Source organism: Anser anser (assembly GCF_964211835.1).
Source record: "Anser anser genome assembly, chromosome: 27".
Classification (NCBI taxonomy): Eukaryota; Metazoa; Chordata; class Aves; order Anseriformes; family Anatidae; genus Anser; species Anser anser.
The window spans coordinates 3,034,841-3,058,807 of NC_139748.1; the positions used below are offsets into that span (position 1 = coordinate 3,034,841).

Genomic DNA, 23,967 nt, shown 5'->3' on the forward strand with positions numbered 1-23,967 from the left:
TGACGCATTAAGTGTCTTTAATCCAAAGGACTGAAGAGCAGACCAGGAAGATTAGTATAAGCCAACAGACGGAGGAAAAAAAAAAATGGATAAAAACTGCTTCTTAAAACAAATTAAAATTCCATACAGTGTCTAAAAGATCACCTAAAAACTAAACATTGCCTTAAAAAAATCTTTTTTTTCCCCATTCAAACACATTAAACGCAGTGAAACATTGTGACAAATAATAATAATAATTATTCATGGACTAAAGACTTCAGCGCAGCCGTTCTGCTCCGGGAGCAGGGGATCGCTCCCAGCCCCCCTGCACGAACCACACTGGGGGGGCTGGGGGGGGACAGAGTGACCCCAGCCCCGCACCACTGCACCCCCATCTCCTGCATCACCCCCGGGACCCCCCAGCACAGCATCTCGCTCTGGGGGGGGCAGAAGGGGTGGCTGGAGGCAGGGGGGAGCATCCTTGCCCTGCACAGAGCGGGGGGCGCAGGGGGGGCAGCGGCCTCCCACCTCTCCCCCCGCCAACCCCTGAGGTCAGAACTGGATCGCAGGCACACACAGACCCCGGCGGGCGTCACGGAGGGGGGAGGCAGCACCTCCGTACCGCCGGACACGACGCACAGCCACGCACAGACAGACAGCAGCACAGACACGCGGCCCTCGCGGGGAGCCCTGCGCGCCCCGGGCAGCGTCGAGGCTTCCAGTTCAGGGAGGGCTTGCTGGTTTGGGTTTGGTTTTTTTTTTGGTGGTGTTTGTTGTTTGGTTTTTTTCCCCCCCCAAAGCATGCTTTAAAAGCAGCAGATTTCCAGGCCGGCGAACAGCGTGCGCCCTCCTGCACCCGTCCCTGTCCCCCTGTGGGGAGGGAGCTCCCCATCCCTGTCCCCCCATGGGGAGGGAGCTCCCCGTCCCCGTCCCCATCCCTGTCCCCCTGCCCGAAGCCTGCCTCCAGCCAGCGCTCCCAGGGCCGCGCTGCCTGGGTTTCAGCTCTACAGTAGTTTTTAAAAAATACGTATACGTTATATACCCTACAAAGGTCACCACAGGAATTTCCATGTCTTTGGAAGGAAGGAGAACAAAACAAAAAACAAAAAGCCGAAATGTTTCACAAAAGAAGAAAATAAAATCCAATTATCGGTGTCATCCACCTACAGGACAGAACCCCCCGGCCGACGCGCGTGGATCTGACGGGGATATCGCGTCGCCTGCTCCAGAAAGGTCAGAAACACAGGTGAGTAGCTAAAAATAACTAGTCTGGTATAAATGTCTGAATTCCATGCGCTTGATAGAACAGTCAGTCTCTTTGTGTCTTTTTCTTAAAAAATATATATATATAGTTATTGCTTTCTCGAGGGCCGCCGGTGCTCGTGCCCTCAGTGGGGGAGCGCTGTGGGCTCCGCAGGGTTGGCTTTCTTTCGCCTCTTCATGAGCAAAGGGTTGGAGGAATCCTCGATTTTCTTGATCTTGATTTGTTCGTAGTCCACTCGCATGGTGGCCAGCGCGCTCGTCATCTCCTCCTGCGGGGAGGGGGCACAGCGCAGCGCCCGTCAGCACCGCCACGGGGCAGCAGGGACCCCCCCGGGTCAGGGACCCCCCAGGGCAGGGACCCCCCCGCCCTCCTCCCGTGGTCCTGCTGCTCACGAGCAAGTTGTGGGATGGGACTGACAGACCCCCAGGCAATTTTTCCAGCCCCCCACCCCATCCACAGGACAGCACAGGGAGCTCAGCGTGCCCCCTGGGAGCCATTTGCTTTCCAATTTTACACCGAATTGCAATTCCAGCACAAATCGGCCCAACTTGAGACCCTCCCAGCGTGAGGGGGAGGCAGAACCGGACGGCACGTGGAGCACAGAGCGTGGCAGGGCCCAAATCAGCGGGCCAGGGCCTTACCTTCACGTCCTCCCACAGATCCTTCTCCTCCTTCAGCACGCGGCTGGTGTGCAGCGGCGTCTGCGGCACCTGCATGGATTGCTGCGGGGGGAGCGGGGCAGCATCAGCCAGGAGCCAGGGGTGCCCCCACCCTGTCCCCAACCTTCTCCCCGTCCCCATCCTGCTGCCCGACAGCCCTGCGCTCACCATGATCCAGGGGTGGTTCATGAACTCCGTTATCGTCATGCGCTGGGTCGGGTCCGTCTTCAGCAGGTTGCGGATCAGCTGCTTCACTGCAAGAGGGTGCATGGGGAGGTGTGTGAGCAGGGCCCAGGCAGCTCCCCCAACCCCAAAACACCCACATGTGCCCCCCCAGCAGACCCCAGCCCCGTTCAACCCCCCCCCACAACCTCCTTTACCTTCCTCCGACACTTCCGACCACTCGGGGTTGGGAAACTCGTACTGGCCCATGCGGATCCGCTTCTTCATGCCGGGGGAGATGGCGAGGCCGTGGTTGGAGTAGAAGGGGGGGTACCCACACAGCCTGCATGGAGCGGGGGGGCAGAGTCAGTGCGTGGTGCCCGGGCTCGGGGGGAGCCCCCGGTACCCGCTGGGATGGAGAGGGACCGGGTGACTTACAGGATGTACATGATGACGCCGAGGGACCACATGTCACAGGATTTGTCATACTTCTCCGGGCCCAGCACCTCGGGGGCTGGTGAAAGAGAGGCAGACACACGGTGTGGGGGTGCTGGGGGGCAGATGGAGCCCTTGGGGCATGGGGGACGCTGCAGCACAGGCACAGCCGCTTTGCCCATGCAGTGCTGAGCCTGGTGCTGTGCACGTGCAGGGGCTCAGCCCACACACACAGGCAAAGCTTCACCCCCCCGAAGCAGCGAATGCAGCGCGTGCCTGCACCGAGAGCAGTACAAAGCACCCGGCAAGGAGCCGTCCCAAACGCCCCTCTGTGATCAGGTCACGGTGGGCGCAAAGCCAAAGGGCTGCACCTCAGGGGTGCAAGCGTGGCCCCCTCCAAGCCTCCCCCCTTGCTGTGACCCCCCCCAGCCCTGCAGACCTGGGAGCGCTCGGAGCTTACCCACGTAGTACGGCGTGTAGCACGGCGTGGCCAAGGAGTTGTGCGTGGTGGTTTCTTTAGCAAAGCCAAAGTCAGTGAGCTTTAACACAGCATTGGGCCTTTTGGAGGTGTACAAGAGGTTTTCCGGCTGTGGAAAGACAAGGGACAGGAGGTGAGCGGCAGGGCTGGCAGCAGCCCCGGCAGCACTGTGGCCAGGCAGGGCTCAGCACCGCGGGTGAGTGCGCAGCGTGGTACCTTCACGTCCCGGTGCGCGATGTTGATCGAGTGCAGGTACTGGATGGCTTCCCCAATGCTCTTCATTATCTCTGAAGCCTCTGAAGCAGCAAGGAAGCCATTGAAAGCATTTACAAGTGAGTTACAACGAGCACTGCTCCCTGGGCTACTCTACAGACCAGGAGCCAAAGAGCACAGCTGCAGTCTAAAGGGCTTCCTCTCCCCAAAACCTCCCTTCCCAGGCAGCGACCCCGCAGACTGTGTTTTCGCTCTGAAAGCCATACCCTCAGAATTCACATTTTTGGAGCGTGGGGGAGTGTTGTGTGCTGGCGTGCGATGGGTGGTGCACAGGGGAAGCTGAGAAAACATTCCCAAGCTCTGCTCTTCACTGAGCAGGAAAAATCAGGGCCATGATCAAGGGCTGGGCGCTCACATCTGAATTCCTCGTTCCCCAAACACAACTGCTGCTAATTCAAAGGGCCACCAAGGAAACGGGCCGAACCAGAGACACTCCTACAAACAGCAAGAAATGGCCCAGAGACCAAAGCGCAGGGCACCGCGGGCTCCGTACCCCGTTCTGTGAAGGCCTGGTCTCCCCGGTCCTGGATCCGGCTGAAGAGCTCCCCGCCATCCAGGCTGCAAGGGAAGCGGGTGGCGTTAGGTGGGCGCGGGCTCCCCGGCGCCTTCGCCAGCAGCCCTGCGAGATGCCCCCGGCTCGAGCAGCACCAAAGCCTTTGACGCTCAGCCAAGCGCCGCACAAGCTCAGCAGTAAATTTCTCTCTTCTCCATCCCTGCCCTTCGTTTGGCACTTCTGGGCACTGAGCGCTTCAGAGCCTCCCTCTTCCAGAAATGAGAAGGGCAGAGGATTCACACATGCTGCAGAGACACGGGGTGCAAACGGACGTGGTCTCCGTGCCAAGCCACAAAAATGCATTTACAGTAAAGACGGCGAAATGCTCTGCCGTGGTGAGAGCACTCCCAGCCTGCTTGGCCTACTTTAGCTCACAAGGCGACCGAGCTCAGCAGTACGCAAACCCAAACCCCGCGCCGTGCGAAGTGCTGAGCTCAGACGGCTGCACAGGTGAGGTGCTGGCGAGGGGCCACGTGCCCAGCAGACACTGGGCTGCTCGGGGAGCTCCTAAATGCCCCAAGGGCCAGGGCACAGCACAGGGCTCCACCAGCGTGACCCGCGTGGAACAGTTCACACCGGCTTGTAGGGGGGAGAGGCAGGGACCGGACCCCTTGCAGCACAACAGCTCGCAGGTAAGGCGCTGGAGGAGGGCTGTGGAAACCTCATCACGGCTCCCGCCCCCATCAAAGGCTCCCCAGGTACCCTAAGGAAAGGCTCGACTCCAACAGAGATCAGGGATAAGAACAGGGATCGCTTCTCCGTGAGAACAGGGATAACAGCGTTTCCTGTCTCGGTCTTATCTAACTCGAGCAGAAACGGCTCCCGGCTTTCCCAGAGCAGAGAGCATCTCGAGGGAGCGCCCTGGACGTAGCTGGACATCTGCGACACGGACAGCGCCGAGCCACCTGGGCCCAGCACGGTCACGTTACGGCCCACACGCTGCCCCGTGCGGGGCACTACGCCCACAACGCCCCTCGGACATCGGGGAGCCATCGCAGCCGAGCCGCACGGAGCAGTCAGCGCTCTGGGGACTCGTTTCCTACCGTTCAGCTGCTCCCTTCCCACGCAGGTAGATGCGCCCGTCGCACGAGCTCTTCCCGGCCGCAGCTGCCCGGCGCGGTTCGCAGACGCCTCTCCCCACCCCTGCCGTGCCGCCCGCCCTGCCCACTGCTCCCCGCGCCGCTCACCCCCTCGGCCCCCCCCAAGCAACCTGCCGGCTTGCCAGGGGAGAGGTTTTGGCAAGGAAGCTACAGTAAATCACAGCTGCGGTTGGGATGTGGTTTCAATACTTTCCCCTTCATTCCTCCTCCTCCCCATGTTATATCAGACATCTACCCGAGCCAGCCTCGCTCAGCAGCTGCTGCGCCGGGCGCTTCTGCTCGGCTGCTCGCTGCCCCGCAGACCGCACCGCGCCGCTGGGTGCCAGGAACCCAGCGACTACCCCGGCTTTCCATGGCCAAAGCCAGTTTGGTTATGACCCATCTGCTACCAGAACCCAGGCCTGAAGCCTCCCGAGCGCCGAGCAAGTTTTCAGAATGACTCAGAGCCAGCGCCGCTCCCGCTCAGGGCGCTCAGCACCTTGGAAGTCCGTCCTGCAAACATCTTCAATGCTGCGCCTCTCCTGGGGCCGGCGTCCCCACGGTGCCCCAGTGCCCACGCCACGGGGCCGGGTCCCCCCTTCCCCATCACCCAACCCCTGTGGCAGGGGAGCCCGCCGGCAGCCAGGACTCACCACTCCATGACGATGAGCAGACACTTCCTCCCCTGGTAGAGGTTCTCGTAGACGTCCATGATGCGGACGATGTGCGCGCACTGCGACGCCCTCCAGTGCAGCTCCACTTCCCTGCGGGCCTTGGGGCAATCCTGCAGCATCTGCGGGAGAAGCGAAACCCCCGTCAGCGCCCAGCCTGGCACCTGCCGGAGAGGCAGGGGCAGTGCCCCGCTGGCACAGCGCCCCGGGTTGGGGACACGCAGGGGTGCAGCCCGAGCGCAGATGCTGCCTGCAGGCTGCGGCGAGGCGCTCGGGCGCTCAGTGCAATGCCTCCATCCCCATCTAGCGGGAGCAGCGCGAAGCCACCCGCCCCGAGAGGCGCCCGGGAGGGTGACGGGGCTCGCTCCGTCCTGTTAACCCTCACCTGAACGCCCGACCCCCCTCCGGTGACCCTGGACGGAGGACAGAGCAAAAGCAGCAGTTGCAGGGAACGCAGATGTCCCGGGGAGCGCTTTCACTTGCTCCTCCGTCCCAGCAGCAGTACCAAAGCGCTCCAGCAGAAGCCAGGCTTGTGCATTAGGAGTTTAATCGGTCTTGCTCCCCAAGGACTCCTCTGTACCCTTCTCCTCCCACATCCTTACAACAGCTTAAGCTGCTTGCCCTCGCTGCCTCGCTTCGGAAGCTTATCCCAGCTGCCTGTCGCCTGTCTCCCACCCGAGAGGTGTGCAGCCAGTGCCCTGCCAGCGTGACACCAACCAGCGCGACTCCTCACTGCATTCATGAGCTTCTTCACGCCGTACCAGCAGCACTGCATCCCCGCGTGCCACCAAACGGCCTCACCCTGCCCTTCGCAGCCCCCAGGCAGCCGCGCTCTGCCCCGCGGCCACACGCTGGCACAGCCCTGCAGCCACACGCTGCCCATCCTCTCCTGCCCCCAGGGCCACCATCTGCACCCAGCCACCACCGCTGGTTTAAAACATCAGCCTCCTGCTCCGTGGGACAGGCACATGGTCCTGCTTGGGGCCCCCCCACGCACGGGCACGATGCAGGAGCAGCTTCGGAGGCCACCAGCAGCACGGCATGCATGCCCAAGGAGGGGACAAAGCGAACAGCCAGATGTTCCCTAAATAGCAGGCTTTTCTCCCAAGCAGCAGCAGCCCTTTAATGAGGCCCTTGCCCTTCCCAGAGACAACTCACAGTTCCCAGGTGCAGGAAGGATTAGCTAGTCTGCCACGGACTATTAATTACCATGTTTGTCAGGATAAACAACCAGCCTTAATTATTATACTCCTAAATATAGAGCAACAACAGTGTCTATCCTGAGTGCATTTCATCTTCCTTCCTGCCTCCAGCAGCTCTCAGGGCCGGGCTCGGTGGAGCACAACACCCGCTGCCCCCAGCCGGGACCGGGTCTGCAACGCCGGCTCGGCAGCGGTGGCTCCAGCCCCAGAACAGGCTGGCCTTAAAAAAAAATAATGCCGCATCTCCACAGCTCCCTCCGGAGCATCCTGGCTGCTGGAAAGGCTGTCCCCACATCCCTCCGACTGGCCGCAGTGTGGACAGGAGAGGTGACCGGCAGGGCAGATGGGAACACCCCATCCCCAGGGGGGGACGCACGCTACGGAGGGGAGAGAAACAGCCCCAGGGCTGTGCACAGGCAGGAAACATCAGGTTTGGTCATTTTGCAGCATGCGACAGCCTAATCATCCGCTCAGGACCTGGTGCTGCAACAAGACAGCCCAGGCGGCTGCCACCGGGGTGACAGGACCCAAAATCACAGCTAGAATACCACTCCAGGTGCAGCGTGCTCTGCGACAAGGGCTAATACCTGCTTTGGCCCCAAAAGACGTGAGCTGCCCTCTTATAAATGAAATGCTCGGCAGCTGTGCCCACCTGCATCGATGTCAGCCCTGGCAGAGGAACAGCAATTTGCAATCCTGCCTGCAACTGCGCTCGCCCTTTGCCACAGGGATGGGGACAACCCCGACACCCGCCCGTGAGCCCTCACCCACGTGCCTGGGTTTTCGGTCACGTCCCTCCCCGCATCCCCGGCCCTGCCACCGGGCGGTAGCGAGCGGGGTTCCTGCCCCAAACGCTGGGACTCGGCGGTGCCCAGGGGAGCGGAGGGAAGGGCGACGACGACCGCAGAAGGCGGAGAGGAGAGCGCCAGCCCCAGCCCCAGCCCCGAGGACACCACCAGCGCTCGCAGCCCCTGTGCCGGCTTCAGGGCCGCTAAGCAAACAGGAAGCACCGGGGCTATAAAAAGCAAAGCAAGAACCGAGTCGTGAGAGAGGGCAGGAGGCACTCGAGGCGCTCCCGGCCACGGCTGCCTCGGAAAGCTCCCCGCAGCTCCGGCGCTGGAAGGCAGCTTCACAGACAGGAGAGGCGATGAGGGGAGGGCACGGCCTCTCCCATCCCACCAAGCCACCCGTCCCCAGCACCAGGGGACCCCAACCCACAAAATCCCACCCGGTACAGCCCAGGGCACCTCCGCACCTCCGTGTGATAGCTTGGGGTGGGCACAACAGCCTCTGGCGAAGGTGGGGCGCGGGGCAGAAGGCTGGCAGCCCCTCCAAGCCCCGCCAGCCCCGAGAAGAAGCCAGGCGGCAGGGCAGGGACAGGGCCTGGAGAAAAGCTTTGTTATTCACGGCTCTGCCCCAAAAAGCCTGGGTGGGGAGTCAGGAAGTTTAAAAGAAAAAGAAAAAAAGGGAAAAAAGAAACGAAATTGTAATTACACACAGGGAAAATTGAGCAGCAGGAAGCAGACAGTTAGCATAACGCTAAGCAGAACAAACAGGAGAGGTACAGAAACATATATCCAATTTTCAGAGGTCACTCCGAGCGCTTTTAAAGGAGCTTAATTGTATTTCCAACGAGCTGGGAGGCAGCCGCCTCCATTACCTGTGCCAGCACAGCCGTGACATTTGCTTTTGTACTCGGGCACCCACAGGCAAGTAAACAGCTGCCTGACAGCCTTCAGAACACCCCCCGCACCTCGGCTCAGCAAACAGCCCGGCCTCCCTCCGATTTCCTGTTAGCTGTGGGATGGAGGAGATTAAGCCTCGTTAAGGGAACAAGCTGGGCCTTTTGGGAAAGGTTCCCGGTGCCAGCTAGAGGCCAGACCCTGCGAGGCTGCATCGGTGCCGCAGTGGGTCCGGAGGATGCAGAAGGGATGTGGCAATGCCCACGCCATGGTAAAAGCATCCCACGGGCCGGCAGGAGGGTGCTGGGCTGCTGGCAGCCCCAGCGGGCAAGGGAAGGAGCCCACGGGAGGGGGGTGCTCGCGCTGCCCACGCACGCAGACCCCGCGCTGCCATCGGGGCTCGCACCGCCCGTGGCACTCACACAGGGCTGTTCTGCTCCTGCTTCTCCTCCTCGCCGCTCCTTCCAGCCGCTGCGCTGGGTGGGATGGAGAGACCCAGTGGAAGCAGCGCCCTCCTCCCCGGCAGCTCGGTGGCATCGGCACGTAACGGGATCAGCACAGAGCCCTGCGAGCCTCAGCAGCACGGTCACGGCTATTCTGAGCGCCGCGTCCCCGCCTGCTCTGCGCCTCCCCACGGCGCCCATCGGGCACGGCCGAACCCTTCCTGAAACCCCCGCAGAACCAACACCAAACATCCAGCCAGCCGGCCCCAACACCACCTTTTTCAATTTCTGGTTAAAATACATCACCGCGCGTTCGTGGAAGGTGGGGAGAGAGACAAAAAGTGGTTTATCCTCGTCATCCAGGGAGAAGCGAGCCCTGATGTCCCCCAGTTGCTGCTCAGGGCTTTATCCACTGCCCCCAGATTGAATTAACACCATCTTAGTGCTGCAAAGCGAAGCTATTTTTCTACAGTCTGCTGCTTGGTCCGGTCACTTGTCCAACGCATTTGGGTGTGTTTGGTAACGCTGCCCGTGTCCCCAATTTAGCTCTGGCATCCAGGGCGGCCCAAGGCCGCAGCAATATTTATATTCCTTGGCTTGCGAGGAAGAGGCTGGGATCAGAAAAGCACCTTGTGTCTCCCTAAGGCCCAGAAAGGGTTAACTGCCCCCTCCTTCTCGCCCACCCCAGCCCACGGTGGGGGCCACCCAGGGCTTCAGAGCAGCTCCAGGAGTGGATTTGGCAAGCCAAGCGGTCGGCGGCACGGCCGGGTTACCCGTGCCCAGGTGGGAGGGTGACGGCAGGGTAGGGGCCGCCCGCCAGACACAGCCAGGTGCAGCTCAGCCGTCCCCAGCCCTGCTGCCTCCTTCCACGGGGCGGCTCCTGCGGACCCAGCTCGACGCCTTCAGATGGGAAACCAACGGGAATTCGTGTTTTCACGGAGAAACCCATGGACAGCTGGGAACATTGCTCAAAGCCGGGGAAAAAAAAAGACCGACCACCAACACTAAGCAGGGGGATGCTCCAGCACCAGGCAGAGGGTGACTGTCCCGATACTGGGAGTCTGCCGAGCACCGAGAGAAGCCGTGGGGAGGGACGGGGCTGACCCGCAGCACCTCTGCCTTCGGGGGGCCGGGAGCAGCGCGGCTGCAGCAGCACCGCAGGCACCGCGCGCCGTAACCGGATCCGGGTTACGAAAGCGTCCGCGGACGGAGGGCAAGGGCAGCGCCGCGGGGCTCAGCGCCTCCGCTGCCGGCCTCGTGGGGAGCAACGAGCCAGTGCCCCGCTCTCTCCGTAACCACCGCGCTTTACAAAAAAAGCCCTGGAGCAAAAGCTGGGCAGTGGCGTGCGTTTACACAGGGTTGGACGTGCGTCAAACGCGGCTGCGTAAAGAAGATTTTGGTGTTTGCGCTTCTGAATTGTTCCCTAGCAAAATGCTACCTCATCCTCAAGCTCCTCGCTCCCAAACCTCTCCGAACCCGCTGCCCCTCAAAGCAGCCGGCTGAGCCAATTTTTCTGCTCTGCAGCCCCCGCGAGCCCGCTGGGTGCTAGCAGGTTTGCAGAGGAGCTGCCCCGGCGCTCCGCAGACACCCTGACCTTTGAGCAACCACTTCCAGTTAGCAAGTAAAGGCCGGGGCCGCCAACCCGGGCACCCTCTGGACTGCCCAGGGCTGCAGGCCAACACCTCAAAGGCTTTGGCTGAGCAGGCGGGGAACACCAGGGCAGGCAGCAGCGTGCGGGAGCCGCGCTCTCTTGCATCACCCTACAGCTTCACAGCCCCCGGGGCTGGTACGGGTCTCCAAGGCAGGGCAGGGGACTCCTCTTCCACAGTCACAAAGCCCCTCCGTGCCCAGCCCCTCAGCCCCCAGCCCATGTTTGCTGCCGGCAAAAGCTCTGCCCAGGCTGAGCCGGGGTAAGGGGCTTCCCTTTGCAATCACAGGCGAGCTGTGGGGAAGGTGGGTGGGAGCCAGGAAGGAAGGAAGGAAGAGAGCAGAGCAAACACGGGAGCTGGAGCCGCGCACACAGGCTCACGGTCCCTCGCCTGCGCGCGTCCTGATTCAGCCTCGCCGCCCCCTCGCACGATGCTTCGCCGTGACTCACGGCGGGATTCACACGGGGAGCGTCCCCAGCACCCAGCCGCGGAGATGCTGAGCGCCTGCCGCGGGGTGGGATGGGGCGAGGAGCCGAGCCGCCCCTTCCCCAGAGCCCGACGTCATGGGACCAGGCTGCCAGGGGAGCGTGCCCTTTGCTATGCAGCATTTTAGGGAGCTGAACATTTTTGGACACCAGCGTCGGCTGCTCACCTGCTGCGGCGGCCACCGAGACTCCGGCTCCACGCTCATGCGGGCACATCGGCTGCTCCTGCAGCCGGGGTATCCTATTTCCCTACATTCCCTGATCACTGGTGCTCCACCTGCCCCCAGTACAGCAGCACACATGTTATTTGTGCAGGAGCCGTGCCTTTGAGGACCCTCCAGCAGCAGGACACCCCACGGAGCAGCCCACGCCGGGGGGTTACAGTAACCTGCTCCCGACGCACGAGGAATGAACTCGCAGCACAGACCTGCGAGCTGTCACCCGCCCACGTTATCAGGAGGAAAGTAGAGCAGGGGCTGTCCTGGCCAGGCAGCAGCAAGGCGAGGAACGTTTTTCCCTAATAAAGCAAAATGGTTTCTCTTCAAAGGATTTGCCTCTTCCAATCTTTTCAAGTGAACCGGTTGCCAACTGGCACCAGTTGCGTGACACGTTCGCAGAGCTGGTGCCGGACCCTTTGAACGTGCTGTGCAGGGACCGGGATGACCAACTGACCGCGTCCCCCGTTTCTTTTCTCTGCCGCTAGTACCAGAGCATTTGGGAGCCCCTGGGGGATCGCCCCACGCAACCAAGCCCCCCAGGGAGCTCCCCAGCCCCAACGCCGCTGGGACAGAGCGAGCAGGAGGGAGCCCGGCTTCCCCTTGCGCTGCCTGGTCTTGAACTCCGGAAGAGAAATCAAACTGCAAGTCCCAGGGCCCGTAAGAGGAATGAAGTTACCCAATGCAGGTACACTTATCGTTCAGTTACAGCACACCAATGACAAAACATGCGGCTCAGGAAACCTCCCCCACATCATCGGGGCTCACACACGGACCTTTACGTTACATTTACATCCTCCCCGCCGGCAGCACCCAGGGGCGAGCAGACCTCCCTGTGGGCTGCCCGTGCACGGAGCAGCAGACAAGAGCCTTCAGCCCCCAGACCTCGTCCTCCCGTTGGTTTGTGCCACGGCGATGTGTCCGGAGGAGCAGCAACACAGTCCCAGGGAGGAAATGTCCTTCGTGTAGCACATTGCAGCCTGCCACGCCGCGGGGCTGCCTCCCTGCTCAGCTTCACTCAGGGCACAAAGACCGCAAGGAAAGACAGTAACAGCCACCAGCTACCGCACGCGGTGCATTAGCGGCTTCATCCCCCCACTGCCTCGAACCAGAGGTCATCCTCGATACCCCATTTGTCTCCGGGAAGACGGAAAGCTTGGAAAAAGCATCCCAGGGAGAGAATTATTCAGATTACTTTCCCCCAAAACACCTCTTGCAGACAGAAACTCGAAATAGGCAAAGCCCCCAAGCCCGTGAGCTGCGTGGCTCCGCATTTTTCAGACGCACGCAGCCCCCACCCCGCGACACCAGCGGGCGATTTCACAAGCGGGCAGAGGACGGAGGGCTGGCAAGGGAAGCGACACAACCATTGCACGGCGCTTTCACAAGGAGACCTGCAACACCGGGGCCGGCAGAGCCCCGGCACGAAGGGGCCTCGCGCGCCCGTGAGCATTGCACCATCCCCTGCAAGCTCCCACTGCGGGGGGGTGCCGGGGACCCCCACCCGCCGCCCACCCCCCTCAGCCCAGGGCATCTGCTGAGCATTTCCTCGCCCACGACAGATGTGGCAGCTATTCAGGCTTTTCAGGCAGCAACAAAAGCCTCGCCGGGCGCACAAAGGCGAGGAGCAGAAGAGAGGCTGGGGCTTAAACAGGAGCCACCTGCCGGGGGCCTGCGCCCCCCTTCCCCGTGCAGCCAGGACACCCCCGTCTGCCACAGCCCACTGCCCTGCACCAAAATACTGCACCATCCCTCGCGAGAGGTGCCCGAGGACACTGCCCCGATGCCGAGGGAAGTGCCACCAGCGCAGCGGGGACACCGGGGACAAGGAGGGGGCTGCGGAGCTCGTGGAAGAGTCAGAGCAGGTAAACGGCAGCTGGGCGGCAGCACGAAGCGTCCCCGCTGACTCACCGCCTCGTAGTGACGGCACACCGCCGCGAGTGTTCAACGAAGATAAATAAACAGTTTCTGCTTCGTGTGTCTGAGAAAAAAACAGTATTAAGGGATCATTCGGTTCCTGGGTTTTGTTTTGGGATCGTCCTCTTCTCGCCACCGCACGTCAAAAAAAAGCGGAGTTGGGGTGAATTGGGGTGACTCCCCCGCTGCTCCCCTCTCCAGCGGGGTCTGCGTTGCACGGTCAGGTCCCAGCTCAGGCCCTCAGCACTCATTACCAAGACCCTCGGTGTCCTGTCACGCAGGAGGCTGTCCTGGGGTGTGTCAGGACATCCGTTAACCAGGCTGGTGCCAACGGGGCATGAGGACGGGTGCCTGCACCAGGAGCTTCCCCCAGTGTGACCAGGGACTGACTGGGAAAGGCCCAGGTCCTGCCCTGCACCTGGGGCTCAGCACCCAAAGGGCCCCTCACCAGATGTAGGTGCCACAATGGGCAGTGCAGTCACGCTCCCGTGGGACAAGGACAAATCGCTCCCCAGGGACAAGGAGGACAGAGGTGATAAATCACCCCCCAGGGTGGGCAGAGCGCGTCGGCACTGCTGGGCCCAGCGCTCCCAAGCCAGGACGTGTTCCAGCAATGCAGCTCGGACTGGTGCTTGAGCAGGGGGTGAATGGGGGGCGTCACGGCCAAAACGCCCCGAACGCAGCCTGCCACTTCCTGCATGTGCTGAGACGTCACCTCCCCCCGGCAGTGACAGTGACACCAGGTGAGGCCTGAGCAGGGAGGGGACCGGCTGGCTTGGGAGCAAGGCAGAGATCACCAGCACCGCCACCAGCACCGCCACCAGCACCGCCACCAGCACCAGCATCTCAGGCCCTTTTATCTGCACCACAGAAAGTGAAAGGAAAATGAGAAGTCAAGGGAGGGGCGAACATCTTCACATGAGCTACACCCTGCTGAGGCCAGGGCTTCATGCACAAACACTTTTTTGCCACCTCCTTGCAAAGCCTTCGAGGCCATCCCAGCTCTCCCTTCAGATGCCCCCCCCTCAAAGTCCTGCATCTAATTAGATCTCCTATCAGAGCCGCTGTGCCGGTGAATGGAAAAGTGCAATGTATGTGCTTTACGATAGGAAGAGGCTGATATTTATGGGTGTGTTTGATACAGAAGTGAGCACTAATGTAAACCATTAACTCAGCTCTGACCTACGTACTTTGCACTTCCCTCCCGAAGGCGCGTGCCCAGCTTGGAAGCCCGCTGCTGCAACCCCACTGCAGCACCCTCGTGCCTCCGTGGCAGCGCAGGGCACCAGCTCTGGGCTCCGGGTCCGTGGGGTTCCCTCCCGGCAGACACACAGACATGCTCAGCCCCATGGGGCCGTCTGTGCCCGTCTGAGTAGCCACCGGGCACTCGGAGCATCCTTTTGGGTCCCTGGCTCCAGCAGCCCCAAAGCCATGTTCTGCCTGTCTGCACAGCGAGGCCCAGATGAGCCCACCAAATCCGTTTTTGGGGAGCCCCTTTCTCCCAGCCAGGCTGAGGATGGATGGGGGAAAGCCCACGGGATGCGGCGCAGCGCTCCCGAAGCTCCTCTCGCCACCCAGGACATCACCAAGGTTTTATTTACGTGCCCTTGAAGCCCGGTGACGCACACACGGCACGTTTTGCATCACTCTGTCCTTTCCTCAGCGATTTGTTTAGAAGCTTTTCATCCCCTCGGCAGGCTCTGTCAACACCGGGGCTCACAAACACCTTCCGAAGTCGAGCCCAGGGACGTGCACCCCAATCGCAGCACCCCAGATCGCCCCAGAGGTTACGAACCCCCCCAGCACAGACTTCCCCATACCCAAAACCAATGTTTGCACCCAACCAGCACCGCTGCGGACGTGGGGCTGCCCTGTGCCGGCTGGGAGGCGTTTTGCCCCCGGTCCCCACGTGGCCTGGATGCAGCCCTGCAAAGCGTAACCAGCTCCTGCGTTAAGCGGCCGCTGCTCCTATTGAAAGGAGGTTTTGTGCCGTGCAGGGGGAAGGTCGGAACAAGAGCAACACGGGGATTTCATAACACGCCTTTGTCTGCGCAAGCAGGGGCCCCGCGGCTGCCTCCCCAAACACACTCCCACCCCCGGCCGCCGTGACCGCCCTCCTCCGGCCTTTGTCCCTCCACCCCACACACGGAGGAATGACCCTAAAAGCTCCTCCGGCTTCCCCAGAGCTGCCAGCCCCGAGGCAGCCCCTGCCCCGGGTCCCTGGGGATGCACAAGTCCCCTTTTGGGGAAAGCACGGGGCAGGAGCGGAGCTGGTGTAGCTGACCCACAGCAGGCACATAACGAGGGTGCTAACGCAGGAGCAGGGGAAAGGAGAGGCTCACAGAGCTGTGTCGCCCACCTCCTTCCTCCATCTCGCCCAACAGCATGCTGACCCCGAACTGGGGCTCTTGCTGTGAGAGGCTGCCCTGCACCTCCTCCTCCTCCTCTTCCTCCTCCTGCTGCTGCAGGGGTGTCCCACAGCCCCGGCACCCAGCGAGGCCTGCAGAGGACCTCGTATGAATCCCCCCACTTGGGATGAACTGACCCGGGCTAAAAGCCAGAAGCTTTTAGCTCCAGATCCCAAGCTCCCTGTGGGCACCTTCCCCTTAAGCACAGGGACGAGAAGCATTTTGGGGCCGACCCCAGACCTCAAAGCACTGCAGGAGGGCGAGCGGGCGGCCAGGCGAGCAGCGGCCCGGCCCTCCCTGTGGGCCTCTGCCACCCTTCCACGTGGCCTCACAGAGCAACAGGAACCGAAAAGGGCTTTGGGGCCCTCCCAGCAGCAGAGGAGGACGTGAGCCTCCTGCCACGCACCAGTGGGCCCCTGTGAGGCCGCCCCAGCACCCTGGCGCTCAGCACCCTCAGCTTCGTGCTCCCCCCAGCACGCTGCAGCTTGGCCCCCCTGCGCCAGGCGTCCGAGACAATTCCAGCTGAGAGGAAAACACAGTTAGGCTTCTATTTTAAAAAGCCCTTTTTGCATCCTGCTGGCACCTCATTAAAGCACTCAGGACACAGCTGCTATTATTAGCTCTCCCTGGCCTCTCGCGGCAGCGCCAGCAGCGGCCCCGCGCTGGGCACGGGGAGCGGGCAGGAGGGAGGGAAGGGCTGAGGGAGGGAGGCCCGGCAGGGCCAGGACGGGGCCCAGACCAGCGTCCCGGTCAGCGCAGTAACCTCGAAATACCTCATCCACCAAGCATGCATAATTCATCACCCAGTGCCTGGCTGCACATGCCTCCACAAACACCGTCAGAGGAAAAACCTCCCCTCTCACTGTGACCGAGAGGGACCCGCTGGGCTCGGTCTCCACAGGCTGTTCCCACTAAGAGGTCCGGCACTGGAAACACCGCAGAGCAAGGCGTCGATAGCGGAGGTTTTGTCCTCTTGCACCTTATAAACACACAGTGAAAACAGGCTCCGGGAAGACCCGCTGATCCTTCCACAGATGCTCCGTACCCTGAACATGTTTCGCCTGTTAGAGTAGCATGGGAAGGGAATAAAAGCATAAAAGCAGGGGCATTTAAACAAACAAGCCATCAAAAAAACCTACCACCGCATTTCTTGCTGCCTGCCCGGCAGCTGGACTGCTGCTCAGGACCCCTCTCCTCAGCCAGCCCCGTGCCAGCCCTTACACCCAGCACCCTCGCGGACACGGGGCGAAGGGAAGCAGCTCTGGGGCTGGCCGGCGGCTCCCGGGTCCAGCTCTGTAGGAATTCAAGCTCCTTCAATCCCACTTATTGAAGAAAAGGGCTCGGGGCCGGGGGGACGCCGGGCACAGCCAAGCAGCAGACAGTCCTGCCTTTGTGCGGCGCGGCCGCCCTCTGGCCCAAGGGCTCCGGCAGCCCCAATACTTCTCCGAAGGCAAACCCTGCAGCCTGTCAGGCACAATGACACCAAGCAGTTTAGTTTCGGGAAACTGTGTCCCCTCCAAGCTGACTGAAATACCTTGGGATCTCCCTGTCCTGTGCAGGAGGAAAGCGCCCAATGCTACCACGTCCCCCTGATCCTCCTTCCCAGGATCGCTCACCTGGCTGCTTCAGTGCGGTCTTTGGATAGAAAGAAATAGAAAAGGGATGCTTTGGTAAAAGCCACAGCTGCCTGGCCCGCAGAACAGAGCCCGTCTGTATTGCCAGAGCTGTGCAAAGCTGAATGAACGGGCTCCCATCAGTGAATCCTCATCTGATATGGGTGATGGAGATAAGAGCATCCCTCTGACGCTGCCGGGGGGCTCCAAGGACACCAGAGCAGGGGGCTCAGAGCGGGGAGGGACGGGTCCCCAGCCGCCGACCCCTGAGGGTGTGCGTGCACACACGGTGCGATAACAGCAAAGCTGCGCATACCAGGGATTTTTGGCAGTGCTAACTCCCTGAGAAGTCCGTTGGGTTACAAGTTTGACCTTAATGGAAGGTGCCACGAATGGATTCAAAGAGAACCAGCAGCAAGGCTGGAGAGGTGACGGGCTTTGTTCAGGCGTGCAGAGGAGAGGGGACAGGGGTCTGGCAGGGGATGGGGTTTTGGCAGGGGACAGCGGTGTCACAGCCCCACAAGGGGCACGGCACGCTGCTCCGCGGCAGCTCCAGCCCCCAGGGAGGGAACTGCTGCTCAGCCACGTGCAGAGACCACACTGTAATCAGCATGAAACCCCCGGCATGTTACTCACCCAGGCTTCACCAGCCCAGGATTTGCATCCCTAACGACAGGCACCTCGGGCCAGGCTGGTCACCTCCCTCGCTGCGCCCTGCCGGGAGCTGGGGCCACAGGAGCACCCAGAGCACCTCCGAGCCCCACGGAGCTGCACCGCTTCCCCACCGGCTTCCATCTCACGTCGTGGGCAGGGAACTGCTCTTAACCAGCAGCTCTTCCTCACAGCGAGGTGCTGGAAGCTTCTTCCCCAGCATGAAATAAAGAGGGTGGGAGGAGAGACAAGGAGGGAGACGTTCGATGTCCTGCTCTGACACAGAACAAGCCACTGAGTCACCAAAGCCAAGCGGCGAGGTGTGGCAGCACCACCGGAGCGGGACGGCCCCAGAGCTCGGCCGTCACCCGCCTGTCAGGAGAGGGCTGTGTGTTTACGTGGTCAGACAGGAAAGCAGGGAGCAGTCCTGGGCTATGAAGTCCTGTCCAAGACCCAGACTCAAAGCGAATTTCCCGTCGGTCCCAGAGCAGTTGCTCTCGCTCACATCCCTGGCACATCTCTTTGCAGGGACACCCGCTGAAGACAAAAGCGGGCCTCTTGCAAGCCCCCAGGTTAGCCAGGGTGAAGGCATCCTCCCAGGGAATTCAGGCAGATGCCAGGCTGGGGGCTGCAATGCTCACAGGCTCCCCAAAGCAGCCTTCCCAGTGGCAAGGCACCGTGCACTCCACGCACCGGGGTGGAAACCCACACCCAGCCTGCGGCACGGGACTCCCACCCAAAAACACCGGGTCCGCAGCCCTGATGACTTCCAGGAGACAACCCTGGTTTAAACTTCCTGGCAAGCCCACCCTTCCCGGGGAGAGGCAGCCAGCCACTGCGGCAGAGCGACTTATGCAACAGCAGCCCGTGTTTTCTTAGCAATCTGCCCAACGTAATGGGCAGCGGCGTTGCGAAACGGCTGGAGAGGAAAAGAGGGAGACACAGCAGAGCCTGGAGGGGAGCAGGCGGGCAGGAGGAGGCTGTCGTAGGCTAAGCTGAATCCTGCAGCCCGGCCGCGTTGGGAAGCAGCAGCTCCGGGAGTCGCAGGGACGGGGCACTCGCACCCACAGCAGCACTAGCTGAGAGTGAGCACGGTCCCTGCCTTTTTGCTAAGGCACGGGGATATAGGATACGTTAAAACTGTCCTGAAGCATTCTTAAATGCCAAGATGGTAGATGCAAGGAGGCTGTCACAACTACTGAAAATAAAAACACATCGCTGTTACCAGACCAGCCTCCCTCCCCTTTTATTTTTTCTTGAAGTGGCTGACGATAACATGCATTCTTTCTGGTTTGCTTGCATGTGATTGCACATACCTTCCTGCAGCCCAGATAAGCCGAGACACCCGGGACGCCGTGCCCATTTCCGAGCAGCGCTGCTTGACCCGGCTCCCGCCCGCACCTACCGGCTCGAGAAGCAACGAGCGTGGCTACTGCGGCCGCCGCAACGCGTTGCCAAATTTCCACAGCAGCCCCAGCTTTTGTTCCAGCCAGATTTCCCTGAAAACACACATTTGGCAGGGAGTCCGAGGAGCCTTTCAAGAGGCTACGCTAGCTCTGCGCCGCAGCTCAGGGCCAGACGACTGGCGAGGACCGCAGACAGAAGCGCTGCTCAGTTTCGCGAACACTCGGAGCAGAGGAGGTGCCTGCCCGCGTCTGCCCCATGGAAACCCCGAGATGAGGCTGCCCAAAAAGCACAGGAGGGCCTCAGCCCCTCAGCACAGGGCCCTGGCCCGCTGTTGTACAGCTTTTGCCTCCAGCAGGCAATGCTCGGACAATGACAACCTGAGCCCAATGCACGCTCCTGTCCCAGGCCAGCAGAGCTGAACAGGCTCCACCCAAGTGCAGCACCCTGCTGCAGCCAGGGGCACACAAAGAGAGGCAGCAAAGGTAATTAGGATGAAGCAAACGAGTCCATCCCTCCGCTGATCCCAAATCTATATCCCAAACCGGGAGATCTTATGGGAGCAGAACTGCAAAGTCCCCGCCTGGCTGGAAGCCCCTGGAACATTCAGATCTGAGCTTGTGTTTTGAACTTTATCTCTAGTTTAGGCTACAGCTCGCTGGACGGCCAGGCACACAATCACATGCAGCCCTGACGCCAACGGCTTAAATAATCTCATTACATATGACGGCAAACGCCGTGACAGTCACGGACCCCTTGAGCCAACTTGCTCACCTGCCCTCTCCGCAGGGAGCAGTCATTCTGTCCCAGCAAAGCCCCGCGCCGACGGAGGGCACTAATCCGTGGGAAGATGCTGTTGCCCTCCCCGGTGGCGTCAGGCTCAAGACTTTGCCACGGCGAGGCTCCCCATGCTCAGAGGGGCTGCTCCAGCACCCTGCCCTGTCCCCAGCCAACTGGTGACGGGGACAATCCCACCACCCTTCACGTTTTCACAGCTCACAGCATCTCCAGCAAAACGCGTGTTCCAGGTCGTCTCAGGGCAGGGGGGTCAGCAGCACTCAGACTCGCGGCCTTCGGTCCCTTCCTGAGGCCGTGAAGCCATCAGCGAGTTAACGCAAGCATTAAACCCGTGGTCGCCACAATCCTGCCCCCAAACTGGTAAGATCTTAAAAGGCTGAAATCTTTGAAATGAATCGGCCGCTAGGCATAAAGGAACAGCGGCTTAAAAGCTGTTTGAGGTCTCTGCATTCAGACTCGCTCCTGCGTGAGCACACACGGGCGCAGGCTCTTGCCCAGGAACCACCAGGGCATCGCCCCCCGCTCACAGCATCCCCCCCGTGCCCCATCCTCGAACCTGCAGGCAGGGCGCTCTCTAAAACAGAGCATCGCTTACTGCCCCACAGATCACCACGATGCACAGCAGCCCCGGACCGTGCCGAAAACCCTGCCCATGGCAGCAGGGTTGGAGCAAGAAGGTCTTTAAGGTCCCGTCCAACCCAAGCTGTTCTGTGAAACGTCAGCCCCAACGCAGCTGCCTGGGCTCACAGCTGGTTTATTAGGGAGAAATCCGGTAAGTGGGGCCGGTGGAGGGATCGCCCCGGTCCTCAAGGGTCTGCACCCGAAACCAGCAGCCTGCAAGCTCAGCCGGCTCCTGAAGACGCTCTCCCCAACTCCTGTCCCACATCCAGCCCCAAACCCCTTCCCACAACACGAAGAGGGGCTGAGCAGCCCAACCAGCCCCAGCACGGGGCAGGCGATGCTCGGGGGCTGTCGGGGAGGGGAGCCCCAAGCCAGAGGGGCCCCAGGGGCAGCCCCGCAGCCTGCGGCAGCCGCCCCAGCCAGCCCCGGCGCGGCAGAGGGGAGGCAGCGCGTTATTCTTGGAAACCAGGAGGTGAGGTCATGCTGCCTGAATGCTGCTGCAACTTGAGGCCAGGCGCGCAGGGCTCTGTGCTGCGAGAGGGGCCTGCCTGCCGCACCGCACCGGGAGGCAGCGCGGGGCCTCCGGGGGGGTCACCGGAGCCGGCAGGGGGACGGGGCTTCGGCACGCCGCGGGGTCCTTCCTCACGGTCCTTCGGCCGAGGGCAAGCCCCTGAGGCTCGCACGGTGCAGGTACAAAGATGGGAGAGCGCGAGCCCCAGGGAAGGGATGGGGTTTAACACACAGCATCGGCTACTGCCCTCGTACCGCTGTGAGGGACTCGTGAGGGCTCAGCCCATCTTGACCACAGCCCGGGGATGGCCTCGTGTCACTGGGGTGGCCAAAGGGCTGCTTGCCCGTGGCCATGGCTCCAGCTGGCCCTGTCCACCTGCTCCGTAACACCCGCACGGCCCAGCAAGGCCCGTGCCCCCGCACATCACAAGCCCAGCTGTTTCGGAGAAAAGTCACCTCCAGGCTTCCTCGGCACAAATCTTCTTGGAGTTCACCTGTGCCGCCCATCTAGCCAACACCCGAGGAGGCCTGACTTTTCAAGCGGCTTCGAGTCGTTATTTACACCTTGCTCCAAACACAGACAGCACTCCACGACACGCAGCACGTGCCCAGGGAGCCCCCTGCACCGCGATGCTTTACAGCACCCGTGGTGGCCAAAGCTCGCTGAAGGCCAGGCAGGAGCTCAGCACGAACAAGGAATCCATCGTTCTACCTGGCGGCATCTGGCTATTTATCACACGCATACCGTGAAGCTCATGGAGGACAGGGCGGGCACAGGCTCCCTGTAAACCCCCAAGCCCCTGCATCCCAGCATCTGCGAGCACAGGAAACATGGATCCTCCTCTGCAAGACCTGTGGCTGAAGGCATTCAATTACTAAAAGGAAGAGCCCTACCATTTCCTGAGCATGTGCCGGAGCACAAACCAGCCCCCGGCTCCCAGGCCGTTATCAGTTTATCTCCATTGTAGATTTGACTGCTCGGAACATGTAATGTATTTGGAAGGGATTATGGCTGATCATAAATTGTTTAAACAAACTCAAAACCCAAGTCAGTAAACTCTTTTGGTCAATGAGATAATAAACCACTGCCTTGGAAAAGCCCCAGTGATGTCACTATACTTTCCACAGCTTTTAAACTATGAGTTGTACAAAAATCCACAGTGAAGACATTTTTGGTTACATAAAATACATAGCAGAGCTCAAAAAAATCCCGCCGCTGACACAGAAGCAGACACACAGCGAGGTCTGTTTCCCATGAGCGTAAGCCCAGGATATTCATTCACTCCATAACTTAGGGGTTTTTTTTCCAGCTGGCTTGTCTGAGGGACAAAGCATTTGATCTTAAATGAAGCTGAAGTGAAACGGGGTGCTTTGCTTCTTTAAACACCCTTGTAGAAAACCCGACCCATGGTGGCAGAGAGAGCACAAGGCCACCAGCGACACAAACACTCATCCACGGCGCTGATAGCAGCTCCGATACTGCCTGCCCTACTTCCACGGCAGGCGGCCGAAAAGAACAATAAACCGCAAATGTACTGGGCTCTCCTTCCTCCTCCTCCATCAGAGGAATCATCGCTCACGTTATCTGATGAGACCGAGACCGAGTGAGACTGAGTGTTTCGCAAACATGCCCCGGAGCACCGACGATGCTCCAAAATCCAGGCTGCAAGAGAGAGGGGACAGCTCTGCAGGAACCGAAGGGAGAGATGAAGATTCCCTGCTCTGTAATTTGGGTGAGGAGAGACATTTGGTTGTTTTAAGGGAAAACTGCTCCATTGAGAGACATACGGGGCAGAGGAAAACTCATCACCTGCCGCCCCTGGGCCTCGTTCTCCGGTCTGCATTACCTGCCATTTGCTTATGAAACACTGAATTTGTACAGCTCGCCTTCAGCCCAATATCTCACCTAAAGAGTAGCTGAAAGTGGAATTTGCAGCACACAACACAGCCCTCGCTCCCAGCCCCACCGTCGCAGCCAGCGCCACATAATGCCCCACAGCCTGACCACAACGAGCAACGCCAAGTCCAGTCAGCGGTGACCTACATACAGTAAGTTTTGCAGAGGTGACAAGCCTAGTAATAAATCACGCCAAGGAAGAAAGGGGTAAGAAACCACCCAGAGCTCGCGTTTCAGCTCCACTCATCACCTCTCCACGGCCTTCGCGTTCCCACCCTGCTCCACACCCAGGAGCAAATAAACCACGGGGTCCCCATGGCCGGCGGTGGGGCAGCTCAGGGCTGAACGCGGGCAAGAAGCACCCGAGTCAGAAAAATCTGTGTTCAGAACCATCTGCTCCTGAGCGGACAATTCATGGACTCCACGCTCAAAGTGTTTCTTGATAGCAGGAAAAAATAAATAAATAAATAAATAAATAAATAAATAAATAATGGGTGTGGGAAAGCATTGAAACAATATTGATCTATAAGAAAAGGAATATCTCCTGGATTTACCTAGGTACAGTGCAGCAAATAGAACTACCATCCATTAACACGCACACAGCACTGTTTTATTTAATGCTCTGTCTCTGACATGGGCTATTGCACCAGAAAGAGGAGAAAATTGGCCGTAACGTTTTCACCGCCGCCGGGACGCTGCCTGTGAGCTCAAACTCTCCCGGAGCACTGAAAAGTGCTCTTAAGCAAAGTGACCCTCAGCAAAATGCTAACTTAAATGCGTCTCTCTGTTTGGGAGGGAGGTTTAGCAACATAATAGTCGCTTCTACTCCAAGAGGAAGCACAATGTATCCAGAAGTCACTATTAATATTAAGGAGACACCCAATTGTTTCCTTCCAGCGGAGGACCGCGTTAATGTACA

The 23,967-nt window shown here is 60.3% G+C and overlaps 1 protein-coding gene across 1 annotated transcript in view; it reads right to left on the bottom strand.

Moving 5' to 3' along the window:
* The window catches only part of MAPKAPK2 (MAPK activated protein kinase 2), a gene marked incomplete at its 5' end in the record, with an annotated part of 26,377 nt that continues 2,410 nt past the window's right edge, over nt 1-23,967 (bottom strand). Inside the window, 9 exons of the mRNA XM_083812560.1 lie at nt 1-1,511; nt 1,885-1,965; nt 2,071-2,156; nt 2,283-2,407; nt 2,503-2,578; nt 2,960-3,086; nt 3,194-3,273; nt 3,744-3,808; nt 5,536-5,675. Coding sequence (XP_083668686.1) covers nt 1,368-1,511; nt 1,885-1,965; nt 2,071-2,156; nt 2,283-2,407; nt 2,503-2,578; nt 2,960-3,086; nt 3,194-3,273; nt 3,744-3,808; nt 5,536-5,675 — 924 coding nt within the window. The 3' untranslated portion in view covers nt 1-1,367. The remainder of the gene's footprint in view (nt 1,512-1,884; nt 1,966-2,070; nt 2,157-2,282; nt 2,408-2,502; nt 2,579-2,959; nt 3,087-3,193; nt 3,274-3,743; nt 3,809-5,535; nt 5,676-23,967) is intronic.